Raw genomic sequence first — 14,939 nt, 5'->3', positions numbered from 1 at the left:
ATTTCTCTGAGAAGTGCCATCATTTGATTTATGTTTAATCTGGTGAACAAACTTGCAACACTGCATTCTGATCAGGGTTTCTCTGAGGAGACACTGATGATGAATTAGAAGACAGTTGGCTGTGTGAAATGTTAGATGGTCATCACTGCCTTGGCAAATAACCTGTCTCGCTGCCTCAACTATGCACCACCAATTCCCGTCTCCTGTATTCTTCTCAGGCCCTGGATCCGGCAGAACTGAAAAGCGAGGGCCTGGTCCTTTCTCTGGAAGAGCAGCTCAGTGCCTTGACGTTGTCCGAACTCTGTGATGCGGAGCCTTCTCCCATCATTTCCCTTAATGGTGAATGTTTCAAGGCGGAGATCTTTGAGAACACAAGAGCAAGCAGCAAGGTACTTTGGTCACCTCTGTTCTGGTAGAGAAACTGGGATTCCTCGTGCAGGTTCATGTGTGCGAGGGGCATGTTGGTCCACACACGTACAGCTCTTGCATTTCAGGGGTAGAACTGTTAGATTTTAGCTGGCGCGGCTCCGCCTCTAGTCTTAAATTCTGACTCTATTTCACGAGTAAAACTAGGCTTTCAGAGGGTGACCTGGGCCAGCTGCAGCAGCAAGGCAGATTTTCAGTCACGGATCGTGGGAAGGCTACATCTCAGGTTTACGCCAGTGGTGGGGCCTAAGTGAGCCAACAGTTTGTTTCGGGAAAGCTTTAAGGGACGACCACAAAGGGTTGACCCTGGAGACCGCTGTAATCCATCTGAGCGCCAGTTGCTTGGGCTTGCTGAAAGGCATCCGTCTTGTGTTATCTCCTAAATAGCCTTCTATCTTGGTTAGTCGTTTTTGTTCCATTTTCATGAAAGCTTCCTAAGGCTGAAGCGTTCCGGTAGAGGGAGGCTGAGGTGTGCTATAACCTGAGTCCTGCCTTTCTGCTGGCTGGCTTGGGGCATTCACCATGAGGTTGTGCACCCCGAGAGTGGAGCGAGTCTCCCTCGTGGCTGCTGTCAAAGCTGCCATTCCCAGCCTCGGCCTCTCTTCCAAGGCTTTAAAAATAATAATAGTTTTATATATATGCATATATGTGTATATATGTATGTATGTATATATACACATACATATATATATTACTTAAAATATATATATATAAAACTAGAAATGAGGTCATTGCCAAGGGAATGGTGTTAAGAACTATTTTTAAAAATTTAAAAAAAATTTTTTTTAATTTTAAAAATTAAAAGACAATTTTTTTTAACATTTATTTATTATTGAGAGACAGAGAAAGACAGAGCATGAGCAGCGGAGGGGCAGAGAGAGAGGAAGAGACACAGAATCCAAAGCAGGCTCCAGGCTCTGAGCCGTCAGCACAGAGCCCGATGTGGGACTCGAACTCACAAACCGTGAGATCATGACCTGAGCCGAAGTCGGACGCTTAACCGACTGAGCCACCCAGGCGCCCCAAGAACTAATTTTCATTAAATTTTGAAAGTATTTACTGAGGTCTTGATCACCAGCAAGTGGGAGAAAACATAAGAAGAACACCATATGTGGATGGACTTCATGTCCTTGCACCTTCAGAGTGAGCTCTTGGCTTAGACCACAGAGTCCTCATAGCCTGTGCTCCTCATCTAATACTCGGATGATATATATTCACAAGACTTTTTCGTGCAAGCCCATTAATAGTGGTTCAAGCCACTTCAGGCTTCATGTGGAGCAGGGAGTTTGGGTAGAACACACCTAAACTCCTGCAGAGTGTTGCTGGAACTTGACCCCAGCTCGTGGACCATGACTCTGGCCCTCCCACTACAGTTTTCTCGGGAGACCTCTCGCCAGCTTGTTTGTGTGGCAGTCCAAGCACTTTCCACAGCCCCAAGTCTCCAAGACATGAGGGGTTTCATATGCCTGCTTTTTTTGCTCCCCACGAATTCACAATGGTCCAGTCCTGTGCCCCAGGTCCTGCCCAGCGTGTTTGTTCAGATAGGAAAGCAGCCTCGCGAGTGGGAGTGTCTAGAGGTGACCTCTTTAACAACACCAGCATGGGACAGAGCCCTGAGGGCACCGCAGAGTCCGTCTGAGTCAGCTGCTTGTTCACTGATGACGAGTCTGAGCCCTTCACCAGGAGTCCCAAAGGGGTACAGCTGCGTGACGGCACAGTAAGAGCTGTCTTCGTCTCCTGATTCCTGGTCCAGTTTTCTTCCTCCTCCACCATCCTGAGGATGCACTCCAGCCCTCCAGGCTTTGAAAAGGTCATTCGCATTAGCAGTCGCGAAGAGTGAACCCAGCAGCTCTCCCAAGTCGCGCTCGTGTTCTTACCAGCTGCGCCCATGTGGACTTAAATGTGCTCTGAGGGGGGTGAGAAATACCCAGAGAGCTTCTTCGGAAGCTTAACAGGTGTTGCTCAGATTGGACGGGTCCTCTTCTTCAACAACCTGTGGAGCAGGCCTTCAGAGGAGGAAAGTGACAAACCAGCATTTTAGAAAGAGCCCCCTGGCTGCAGAGAGGAGAATGGCCTAGAGTGGGGTATGGCCAGAGGCAGAGAGGCCAGTTCAGTAGTTCAGGGAGGGATGATGGAAGAAAGCGAATTTGTTGCAACTTACTTGTGTTAAATAACGTTTCCCAGATTTCATCTCTGTTGGTGGAATTGGAGGCAATCCGAGGAAATGGAGGGTCCCAAAAGAGGTAAATGTGTTCTTTTGTTATCCAAGTATTGTTTGTAATTAATCAGGAAACTTTGACGTTGCTGATAGTTCTAAGTGTTAGCTTTTTATAAATCAAGGAACTTAAATCATCCTCAGGAGGAAGCACTGAAGTTAGAGCACAAATTCTCTATGATTTCTAGTTTACATATTTGTGGCATTGATTCAGAAGGAAATCCCTAGAGAATCAGAGTAAGTTAAGCACCTGGAGAAGTGTTTAAAAGTAGAAAACCATAGGGGGCGTCTGGGTGGCCCTGGCAGTTAAGTGTCTCTGGATTTTGACTCAGGTCATGATCTCATGGTTCACGGGATCAAGCCCTACATCGGGCTCTGCACTGACAGTGTGGAGCCTGCTTGGGATCCTCTCCTTCTCTCTCTCTCTCTTTCTCCCCTTTCCCTGCTCACACGCATGCGTGCTCTCTCTCACTCTCTCTCTCTCAAAGTACATAAATATTTTTTTTAAAGAGGTAGAAAAGCTGGGGCCCTGGGTGGCTCAGTCGGTTGGTTGAGCGTCCAACTTCGGCTCAGGTCATGATCTTGCGGTTTATGGGTTCAAGGCCCGTGTCAGGCTCTGTGCTGTCAGCCTGGAGCCTGCCTCAGATTCTGCGTCTCCCTCCCTCTCTTGTGCCCCGTCCCCCGCCCCGCCCAACTTGTGCTTGCTCGCTCACACACGCTCTCTCTTAAAAACAAATATTTTTTAAAATGTTTTTCAAAAGGTAAGAAAACATCTCAAGAAAAATAAGGGAGTAACAGATGTGAAAGGCAGGGGTGAGGTGTGGATCAGGGAGCCCCACGGTGCTGGGAATTTTCCTGAGTTGGGTGCATGGACCCATTTGTTATTTGTTATCCTTACCTGTGTGTTACAAACCTGCATTTGTGTATATGGACTAATTTGATTTAAAAACTTAAAACTATGGGGTGCCTGGATAGCTGAGGTCATGATCTCAGGGTTGTGAGATCGAGCTCCACGTCGGTCTTTTGCTGCGTGTGGAACCTGCTTACAATTAATTCTCTTCCTCTAAAAAAGAGATAGAAATAGAGATTTATAGATAGATGTAGTTACAGATACAGACATATAGCACGGAGGCTGGGGGTGGGACTAGAGATGTCCCAGCATCTTGTTGTGGCTGGCAAAGGGAGGGTGGCCTGTATCCCTTTTCTGCACGACCACAGATCTCTGGGTGAGCACTAGGCCCCCAAATGCTAGGAGGCTGCAGTCCTTAGCCACCACTTTATTCTGACCTCCTTTAGCTTGAGATACATTACACCCTGGATCTGGAAACAGCCAGCAGCCTTATAACCTTAAAATGTGACCTGAGCGTGCGCCTTTGCCCCCCAGGGAGCAGAAGGCCTTTCCTCGTCCACATTTGATGACTGACTCTTAAGAGTAACAGGGGCGTGAAGGCCCTGCAGATGAATTTGTTTCCTCTCTGCCTGGGGCTGATGTTTTGTTCTCCGCTTGCTTCCAGCGTCATCGTCTCCCAGTGGACCAGCATGCTGCACGTGGTAGCCTTGCACCTGAAGAGGCACGGCCTGACTTATGCCACCATCGATGGCTCTGTCAGCCCCAAACAGAGGATGGACCTGGTGGAGGCATTTAACAGCTCCAGGGGCCCTCAGGTACGAGCTGGTCACATCAGAGGTCTGTAGTCGAGAGCAAATTATTCTCCGTTATATACAAAGAGCATTCCGGTGAAGCAGCTCAGCTATCAAAACATTCATTGCCTTGCTCCCTCCACATGCTGTTAATTTAGGAGACGTTTATTGGCGTATGTATCAAAGTGTGCAAATCCTTTAAAGAGAATAAAATATGAGGGCTGTAGAAGCAGAGGAAGAGCAGAACTGGTTGGACCGAGTGAATCTTTGTGGAGGAGGCAGGCCTTGAAGGTTAGGTGGGGGTTTGACGAGAGGGAGTGTGGGGAGAAACGAAGTAACAGCAAGAACACGGAAAACTTTGGTGGACTGATGGGCAGGAGCATTCACAGCGGCAGGTGTCGGGGTGCAGAGACCCAGGGAATGGACAGAATCTGGTTAATGGAAAGTCTGCTGTGCCAGCCGCCCCAGTGCTCTCAACTGTAGTATTTGTGTATTTTGGCAGGCATGCATGCCTTGTGTTTTGAGGTTGACCCACAAAAAAAATACAAAGTGAGTTTTCTTAAAGGTGAGGCATGGGAGATAACATCTCAGAGTTTTGGGCCAGCAGAAGGAAATTTGATAGGGATTGATCTTGGGCTTGAACCTGAGACAGAGGGAGAGCTGTAGTAGGAGACCAAATCCATATAAAGGGAATGCTGTGCTTTCTTTTGAAGGTTATGCTAATCTCTCTCTCGGCTGGAGGTGTTGGCCTAAACCTGATTGGAGGAAACCATCTTTTTCTTCTGGATATGCACTGGTAATGATTCTGGATTCTCCTTGCATCGTCAGCAGCATAGCACGAGGATCTAGGGGCTACAGGGGCGTTGGGGCCTGACTTCCTATGTTGAGAATGCTCTTTTTGCATTCTGGAGATGCCTCCGCTGCATGGGTGTGTACAGGTACAGGGCTAAACAGGGTGTAGGACTGCTGATGGGCCTGAATTCCTGAGCAAGCAAGGCTTCAAATGACTACTTAAAATAGCATTCGCTTTATTGTTAATCTGACATCTGTTTCCATGGAAACTGGGAAGAGGGCTTTTTCTCAGGGCTAAGAGCTATCTCACTCAGTTTTACCTCCTCAGAATACCATATTTCACACACATTTGTTGACGTCCAAGGAAATTTCAACCCTGAAAAAGAAGGAGCAGCTTTACTGCAAAAGGAAAAGGAATTTTCTAATTATGTTAGGAATACACTTAACACAAGGCCATTGGTTTTGCATGTAGCATCAACATTGAGAGCATAACAGCAAATTTCCTAGACATAAGATAAATGAGTTTGTGTGTTGGTAGGAGGAAAATGTCATAATTAGTCTCAGTTTGGGGTTTTCCAATTATGCCAAATAGGGCTTTTGTCTGATTCTCCAGGCGGCCCAGATTGGCGCAAATAGGCCAACCTGTTATCATCTTCTGGGAGAATGTGTTTTGGTCTTATTTGGGACTCCCTGATACATGTGAGGGAGGAAAGCAGAGTGGGAGTTAAATGCTGATTTCTGGGGGCGCCTGGCTGGCTCAGTCGGTGGAGTGTGTGACTCTTGATCTCAGGGTCATGAGTTCAAACCCCACAGTGGGTGTGGAGAGTACTTAAAAATAAAATGTATTAAATTATTTTTTTATTTTTTTATTTTAGAGAATGAGTGAGAGCAAGTGAGGGAGAGGGGCTGAGGAAGAGAGAGAAAGAATCCTAAGCAGGCCCCATGCTGAGCACGGAGCCCCACGCAGGGCTTGATCCCATGATTCTGGGATCATGACCTGAGCCGAAATCAAGAGTCAGACCCCCAGCCGACTGAGCCACTCAGGGGCCGCTAAAAATAAAATCTTGAGTACATACGTAAATACATACACGGCTGTGTTTTGAAATGGAGAAATCTTGTCCAAGAATTCAAAGAGGAAAGATGAGAAACTAGCTTGAAGTTGATAGTGAGAATCTATAAAGAAGACAAGAAATTAAGTTCCCTTAGTTGAATCTTAGGATATGAAAGTTAAAAACGGTGTTCAAGATCATTAGGCAGCCCTCACGTTTCCAGGTAGCAATCTGAAGTTGAGGTTCCAGCTAGTTAGTGATCGAAATTGAGCATTGGCGTCCCCTGTGTCACTTAACTGTTGTCAGCTGATGGTAGTGTGGGGTTTCTGTCGGCACACTGACCCGAGCTGCTTATTCGAGGGCGAGAAGATATTCGAAGCTAATCTTTCTGAGGCCAGCGTAGCATAGGACAAGGGATTTGCAAACTTGCTCTGCAGATATTTTAGGCCCGATGGTAACTGTTTTAGGCTTTGCGGGCTACGTAAGTCTCTGTCCTTTGTTCTTCTCTATGGGCTTTTCTCAACCCTTTGAAAATGTGATCACCGTCTGTAACTCCTGAGCTCTCCGGAAGCAGCTGCAGGCTGGCTCTCCCCAGGGCACTTGCCCATCCAGCCCAGGGCGACAGCACCTCTGAGCTTTGCCTCTTTTCTAACAGGAATCCATCACTCGAAGACCAGGCTTGTGACCGAATTTACCGAGTAGGGCAGCAAAAAGACGTTGTCGTGCACAAGTAAGTCAAGGCCTCCTGGGACCTAGGCCCCTTCCCAAGCTTTACTTTTGTGAAAGTCTTTCTTGGGGGGTGTTTTCATAGAACGTAAAGTATTTGGTGAGCGCCTGACTAATGATGCCCGTGAGGCACAGCCTCCCTCGTACCCACAGTCCGGAAGGGAACACAAGCAATATGGGGGTACCCTTGGGGTTGGTCCCTGCAAGATTGCATATTAGGCTAGGGAGAGCATCCTCCTCCCCACGCTTTATTTATTTAGTTCTTGCTTTTAACTTTTATTTTGACATACTTTCAGACATGTGGAAAAGAACGTAAGAGTTCTTAAAAGAATAATATCCCAAAAAATCTTGTTTGCAAAAATAACACCAAAAAATTCTTGTGTGCTGTACCAGGTATATGTGTGCGTGTCAGGACCATCAGTGAATTCCACAATCTGCCATACACAGCGACATGCTGCTTTCCCTGTCGTCAGCTCTCTCTTCACCCTGTATGCACCTCCATTGATAATCCTGTCTACTCCAGGGAGCCCATGAGGTCTGCGTCCTCATTCCCAAGCTCTCCGACACATCAGACCTAGATACCCAAATCCATGCTAAATATCTGAGTCTCTGTGCACCTACTCATTCACTCGTGCTTTCATCTCATTTAACTCCCAAAACTAATACCTGTTGAGCACTCACTGTGTAGCAAGTACTGTGACATGTTCCAGGCACTCAGAATGTCGCAGATGGAAATGGGATACCATAACCTCATGTCTCTTGATGCTTCTGAATTCCTTGTCTTTGTGAATATCCAATTCTGGAGCCACAGACTATGTTCCTCCCTTTTTTCTCTTCACATACCAAGTCCATTAATTTTATTTTCTAAATGTCTGTTATTTTTTTTTTTTTAATTTTTTTTAACGTTTTATTTATTTTTGAGACAGGGAGAGACAGAGCATGAACAGGGGAGGGTCAGAGAGAGGGAGACATAGAATCTGAAACAGGCTCCAGGTTCTGAGCTGTCAGCACAGAGCCCGACGCGGGGCTCAAACTCACGGACCGCGAGATCATGACCTGAGCCGAAGTTGGCCGCGTAACCGACTGAGCCACCCAGGTGCCCCTCTAAATGTCTGTTATAACCATCCCTTCCTTTCCCTCCACACTGCCACTACTCTCAAATCTAAATTTCTTAGCGTGACACGCAAAGCTACTCACGAAGTGGTCCCTGCCATCCTCTTGAGCTTTTGCCATTGCGGTACAACATGGCGGAGTCCTTTTGACTTTTGCCCTGGCCAGACTGGACAGCCTGCTCTTTTTCCAACACACCATGTTCTACTCTTTCTGCACACTGGACATATTTCTGTAGCACTTTCCAGCTGCCTTGTGTTTATTTTCAGGTCTCTCTTCTTTGTGTGCTCTTTGAGAGCACAAGATACACATCCCTCCATTCCTACACACCTGGCATGTTGTAAATGCCGAATCAGTGCGTGTCGGACGAGTGAATGACAACAGTGGCATTTCTTCAGGTTGTACAACCTGTGTTCGGTGTGAATTAGCCAAGAAATGAGACACTACACTCACACCAGCACGCATACACTTGGCAGAAATTTGATAAGCTTTAAGGCCTTCTGACTTGATCAAGATTGAGCTTTTTGGGTGGAAGCTGATCTCTACAGTTTTGGATGGAGATATCTTTGGCTTATTTTGGCATTTTTTCAGTTACCTCAGCTTCAGAAAGAAACGCAAAATAATTTACGTCACATCATTTTAAATGGGCATATACTTAGTCAAGGTTGTTTGGGTCTTCTAAACGTGGAGTTTTTAACTAAACCTGAGAAGACTTAAAGGAAGAAATCTTAAAAACTAAAGCCTTGAGTAGAAGTTTGAACGTGTTATTAAATATGCTGTTTTGGGTGTTTGTTACATACCTATTTTTTTAGGTTTATTTGTGAGGGAACAGTGGAAGAGAAGATCTTACACCTTCAAGAAAAAAAGAAAACTTTGGCCAAACAGGTTCTATCAGGATCTGGAAAATCTGTCAAGAAGCTCACGTTGGCTGACCTCAAAGTCCTTTTTGGCATCTAACTTCCTGTTTACCGGGCTCAGGGTAGTGCTGCTGTTGGTTTGTGTTAGGATCTGGGAGAGCGACCTACACGTGACCCTCCAAGCCCTCCTTGGCCCTAGGCCCTCCCTGGAAGGAGGCGTCATCGAGCCTCAGTTACCATGTTAACTAATTGGTGAGTCAGTCAGGTTAATCAATCGACTTATTTAAGAGTGACAGAGAAACTAATGAACTACTTCAGAAAAAGAAAATGCCTGAGAGTTCAAGAATTTTGGAAAACAACGCCAGGGCAGTTGTAGGAAAGCTTCAGTAAAAGCTCAAAACGCCGTCTGTTGCCTTTCTCTTCTCAGCTCAGGGGGGACCAGTGTCCCAGCTCCATGCCATCTGTCCCTCTCCCGCCAGTGAAGCTGCTCCTTTTAACATGTCCCTGGGCGGAGCAGAGAGTGGACCCCACGGCCATGCCTCTGTAGCTGTCTCCACCAAACAGTTCTCCCTCACAGGCGTGAGACCAAGGAGGTGCCTCGTATGTGAGCAGGTGTCTGTTATGGGCATCATCACAGCATTCAGTATTTGGTATCGTTTCACCTAGTGCTGTTCCACTATTTCCTGTCACTGTAATATCATGTGCTACTTGTGAAATAAAATAGACTATGTGTCTTTTTTTTTTTAATGTTTATGTATTTTTGAGAGAGAGAGTGAGCAAGTGCAAGCAGGGGAGGGGCAGAGAGAGAAGGAGACACAGAACCCGAAGCAGGCTCCAGGCTCTGAGCTGTCCGCACAGAGTCCAACACGGGGCTCAAACCCACAAACTATGAGATCATGACCTGAGCCAAAGTCGGACGCTTAACCGACTGAGCCACCCAGGCGTCCCTGCTATGTGTCGTTTTTTACAGTACAGGCAGGCCTCCCTTCATGGCGCCTTGTGGATACTGCATTTCTTGGCAACAGCATTTGGTTACTTCCTGTCCGGGTCACAGTTCGGTAACAATGTTTCAGGCTTTTCGTTATATTTGCATGGCTGCAATCTCATGATCAAACTTGAACAGATGAGGAGCTGCTTCTGATGGATGAGCAGAGACAGTGGTTTCTTGAGATGGAATCTGCTCCTGGTAAGGATGCTGTGCAGACTGTCGAAATGACAATACAGGATTTAGAATAGTCCAGAAACTTACTTGATAAATCAGCAGGGTTTGAGAGGATGGACTCCCAAGTCTGAAAGAAGTCCTACGGTGGGTAAGATGCGGTCACACTGCATCACAAGCTACAGACAAATTGTTTGTGAAATGAGGAGTCCCTCGTTACGACAGACTTCACTGTTGTCTTAAGAGGTTGCCACAGCCAACACCGTGATCCATGTCAAGGCAAGACCCTCCACCGACTCTCTGAAAGTTCAGATGATAGCATTTTTAGCAATAAAAGATTTTTAAATTAACATATAATATATATGTTGTTTAGACATACTGTTGCACATGTAACAGACTACAGTATGGCATAAATATAATATTTATATGCACTGGGAAACCAAGAAATTCATCTGACTCACTTTACTGTGATATTTGCTGTACTGTGGCGGTCTGGAACCGAATCGGCAATATCCGAGGTGTGCCTGTTTTTGCATTTTTACAGATTTACAATATTTGGAGCACTTTGTATCATAGTCTCATTTAGTATTAGATCATGTTAGTATTTCTGCCATCATATCCTTTAGTATTTGTATGACGGTTGGTTTAACCCGATAAATGTGTGCCTGACACTGTAGCAAAGATAATGCTGTGTGCTCACTCAGCCTCTTCTTCCCGGACACCCAGAGAGACCACATTTCCCAGTCTTCACTGCAGTCACAGGGGCCCGTATTACTGAGTTCTAGACAATGGAATGAGGAGAGAAGGGATGTGGGTCATTTCTTACCTCCCTCTCAAGCTTCAATGATTCATCAAGCTGTTTCTTCCCTCATCGGCCCACCAGATGCAAGGAACTGATGGACACCTACAGAGTCCTAGAGAAGCCTCTAGGTCAGGGATTCTTAACCTACTTCTGGCCCATGGACCCTTTCGGCAGACTAGCAAGTGTCACTTCCTCAATGGAACAAAGTCTTCCCCATGTGTGCCCCCCCACCCCTGCTCACCCACACTGGATTGTCACAGGATCAGAAAATAGTATTTTTTTAAGCCACTGAGATTTTGGGTTTGTTCATATAGCAGTGAGTAATCTAGCACAAACTCGTGATAATTTTATACTTGGAGAGACTGTCCATGTTTCCTTCTTCCCATTAGCAATCATTTCCAAAACACATCTGGTAATTTCTGTTAGAAAGGGTTGTGGTTGTCCTAGATAGAACTATTGCCCTCATTTAAATTAGAGTTAGGAGATGAAGCCCTTTGTTAACCCAGCCACAAGGCACCCGAGCCTGAGTAAGCAATGGTGCTGAGGACAAGGACTAAAAGCCTACAAAGGCAAAAAGAGCACGGCCTGGTAGGAAGCGTTCTGGTGTAGAACTTAGTCTTGAGTCAAGTTCGAGGTTCGTCTTAGCTGGGGGCATAAACCTTGTACAAGATCATTAACTTCTCTGCACTTTGGTTGCCCTGTTGGTAAGGTGAGTATTATTTTCAGAACTCAGCAACTAAAGTGAGGTCCCTGATGAGATCAGGAAATGAAGGAAGTAAGATTGCCCTTTCTTGCAGGTTTTGTTAAAAGTTCAACACACTGAGGCAAAGATACAGTCCCCAGTAACAATGGCTCCCAGGCCGGCGAGAATGCATAGAGCCCCGCTCCTCTCTCTGCTGATTGTCTGATATTAGGCCAGTTACAGATTCCTTGGGTGCCTCAGCTATCATCTGTAAGGTGTATGGATTAACATCTCATTATGCGCCACTGGGAATTTAGTAACTAATACATATGCTGTAACCCATCTGACTAAAATGGAAGGCAGTCGTGTCAGTGAGAGGCCTGTTAGAGGAACACTATGCATTCCAAGCACTGTTTAAGACAGAGGCACTGTTAGCTTTGCGATTCATGCATTTGAGAGAGAGTGCGTGCACAGGCATGAGCTGGAGAGGGGCAGAGAGACAGGGAGGGAGAGAGAATCCTAGGCAGGCTGACCGTGTAGATCCTGACGCAGGGCTCTATCTCACAAACCATGAGGTTGTGACCTGAGCCAAAATGAAGAGTCAGACGTTTGAGCCGCCCAGGCGCACCAAGGGCCAAGCATTTTTGCTTTAGTTTGGAGATGGATGCAGGGATTACAACATACAATCTTCAGGTATTCAGAGCCCGCTGACATGTAATCTGTAAGATCCCGTCTGATACTTTATAACCAGTTTCTGTAGTGTCCCTTGTGATTCTAAGCTAGCAAAGCCATATAATTATGTCCTGGGTAAGTATTCCTATACTAATGAGATGCTATTGGCATGAAGTAGACACAGAAAAAGTTGGAATGTTGTTTCAACGGGATGGAATATACCAAACCATTCTTTTTTTTTTTTTCTTAATATTTATTTATTTTTGAGAGACACAGAGCATAAGTGGGGGAGGGGCAGAGAGACCGACAGAACCCAAAGCAGGCTCCAGGCTCTGAACTGTCAGCACTGAGCCTGACCCAAGGCTCAAACCCTTGAAGCATGAGACCGTGGCCTGAGCCAAAGTCAGATGCTTAACCAACTGAGCCCCCCGGGTGCCTCCCAAACCATGCATTCTTACATCCTAGTCCTGGAGTAGAAACTTCTCGTGATTAATGTTAAGTAGCATTCTGGTGTCTCTCAGGTCCACATTGATTTTAGTCACTGTGAGTCAGTTTCTTAAGGCCTGGGCATGACATGATGGGTCTGTACACCCTCTAGGAACAGGCAGCATCCCATACTAGTGATCGAATTGGGGTTCTGCCAGTGTCAACCAGACTTCGGTATGTGACACCCCTACTGCCAGATTATCTTCTTACGGCTGCCTGCCTACCTTACCAGACTCGGGCAAGGACAGAACGATGTACTAAATGCTTTGTAAACCGTGGAAGTGTCGTACAAGTGCTAGTGTTACCGCTGTGGGACCAGGTCTGGGAGTGAGAGTAAAACAGGAGCATGGGTGCAGCTGAAAGCCAGATGGTGAGTATCTGTCACCAAAGGGCAACACTGCTGAGCACCCAACTTACAAGGTATTTCTTATGTGACAGATGTGACTTCATGGGAGCTTTACAGTTTGACTTCTCTTTAGCAGCGTTGATCTTAAAAGGGGGCATTGTGCATGCCATGGGTGGACGGAATCCTGAACCCTTTAAAAAATTCCCACCAACGACTCTGAAGATCCCACCAAGAGCTCCTGTTGCCATGCAGTCGTTATGACCAGCAATAGGTAGGATGATATCTTTGTGGAATATGACCCTTTTCCCTAGCAGTTTCGTGTGTGTGACTTAGAATTGCTATACACGAACACTGACTTGTTTACTCTCTGATTCTCTCTCTTGCCCAATGAAGTGGCCTGCACCAAGGCTCAAAGGCGAAGCCAGAGTCTTCCCTACTAATAGGACAATCATGGAGTCACCAGTGTCCCGTATGACCTCTGCGGTTGTCTGGAATCTTGATGTTGACCATGATGCCTTGAGAGAATTGGGTTTACAAAGTGGGATATCGCACTGCTATTTGCCATCTAGCATCTAGCGCTGAGAAAAGGCAGGAGGAATGTAAAAAGCATAGCTGCAGGCACAAAGAATGATAATGAGAACTTGGAATTCCTAAGCATGTAACCTAGAAGAAAATATTTGCAGAAACAAACATGAAATTAGGATCCCTTATAGCACAAAGTGCCACAAGAGTCCATCGGTCAGGATGGAGAAGGAAATGGCCCCTAGGGCCTGGCCCCTAGGGGGCAAACAGGGGAGACAGACCTGTAGTCACATGACCTCTTTACTAGCTTGAGTCCTTTTTTACCCAGAATCCTTAGCTAATCTGAGTGTAGGTAGAGATTAGGTATAAAAGGTAGGATGGGGAGACTATTTCCACTGCTAAGTCCTTCATACATTCAAAAATATACATACCAGGCATTGCCGGGCATTGAAAGTAAAAGGGCAAGCAAAAGCCAACACAGTCCCTGTCCTCCCTGAGGCTTACAGTCTCACAGGGGAGGGCATTAATCACATCACATACGGCTGTGAAGGGACAGTGATGTGCAGTGGAGAGCGGTAGTAGCTGGGAGGGCTTAGAGCAAGGAGCTAGGACAGGAACCGGTCAGGCAAGCCTAGGGAAGTGATGACGGAATTGAAATCCATACGTGGATGCTAACAAGGCCGAGTGAAATGCCTCTTTCTGTATTCTGCGTCAGTTGGCATTCGCTTTACCCAACCACCTCTTGAGACAAACTTGGCAGGGATACATCCTCCGGAGGAAAGCTGAGTGACAGTTGCTTTTTAGCGATTGGAGTGGGTGGGCTGACAGGTATACGTGTGTGTTCATGATCTAAGGCAGCCAACGTGTTTATCCTGTTACGGCGTCCCACGGGACAGAGGCCCTCGTTTTACTTACCAGTAAACCAAAGATCAAATTTACATCATAACGCTGCACCTGGTTGGTGCTTCAGCGCTCACAACTCCAGAGTGATTTCTGAAGCACTTTGTTACACTGGGGACAATTCCTAAATCCTCAGACTTCTTTTTGTCCTCACCTTGGGGATCTTGGGCTCTGCAGATTACTCTTAACTTTGCCGGCAGGGCAACTGAATTGAGTTTAGACTCCATTGTATCGCAGGCCAATGAACAGGCCACCCCCCACCCCCCACCTCCCACACAAACTGTCATGCTATTTGTTTCAGAATTGTTACTATTAATACTGCTTAAAGGCGAGGGCACTTGCCGGAACCTGGATGTCTCCTAGAAAATTTCTGTTGCAATATAATTTCATCTATAGTAGAGTTATACAATTACCAAACCCTTTTCCCAACTGAAATAAATGGTAAGCTTTTTATCCTGAGTTCTGAAATCTGATTCATTAAAAGACACACAGGGAAAAATGATGTAATACAACAGGCTTCTTCATGGCAAAGCTATTCCCTGGATGTCTGAGGT

The 14,939-nt window shown here is 46.2% G+C and overlaps 1 protein-coding gene and 1 long non-coding RNA gene across 2 annotated transcripts in view; both read left to right on the top strand.

Annotated features, from left to right (window-relative positions):
* TTF2 (transcription termination factor 2) overlaps window positions 1-9,553 on the top strand; it is a 41,182-nt gene extending 31,629 nt beyond the window's left edge. The window contains 6 exon segments of the mRNA XM_053889332.1: window positions 219-389; window positions 2,611-2,669; window positions 4,156-4,306; window positions 4,996-5,078; window positions 6,779-6,853; window positions 8,772-9,553. Coding sequence (XP_053745307.1) covers window positions 219-389; window positions 2,611-2,669; window positions 4,156-4,306; window positions 4,996-5,078; window positions 6,779-6,853; window positions 8,772-8,916 — 684 coding nt within the window. The 3' untranslated portion in view covers window positions 8,917-9,553.
* A 2,846-nt stretch (window positions 9,554-12,399) lies between these two features.
* LOC109272148 (uncharacterized) lies at window positions 12,400-14,844 on the top strand. The gene is made up of 2 exons (XR_002082316.2): window positions 12,400-13,234; window positions 13,357-14,844. It is a non-coding gene; the product is annotated as an uncharacterized LOC109272148 (long non-coding RNA).
* Window positions 14,845-14,939: the final 95 nt, after the last annotated feature.

The sequence above is a fragment of the Panthera pardus genome, unplaced genomic scaffold (genome assembly GCF_024362965.1).
Source record: "Panthera pardus isolate Hobbes unplaced genomic scaffold, ASM2436296v1 HiC_scaffold_11, whole genome shotgun sequence".
Lineage (NCBI taxonomy): Eukaryota > Metazoa > Chordata > Mammalia > Carnivora > Felidae > Panthera > Panthera pardus.
Note: the sequence above shows the minus strand (reverse complement) of the source record. Positions and strands in the feature narration are given on the sequence as shown.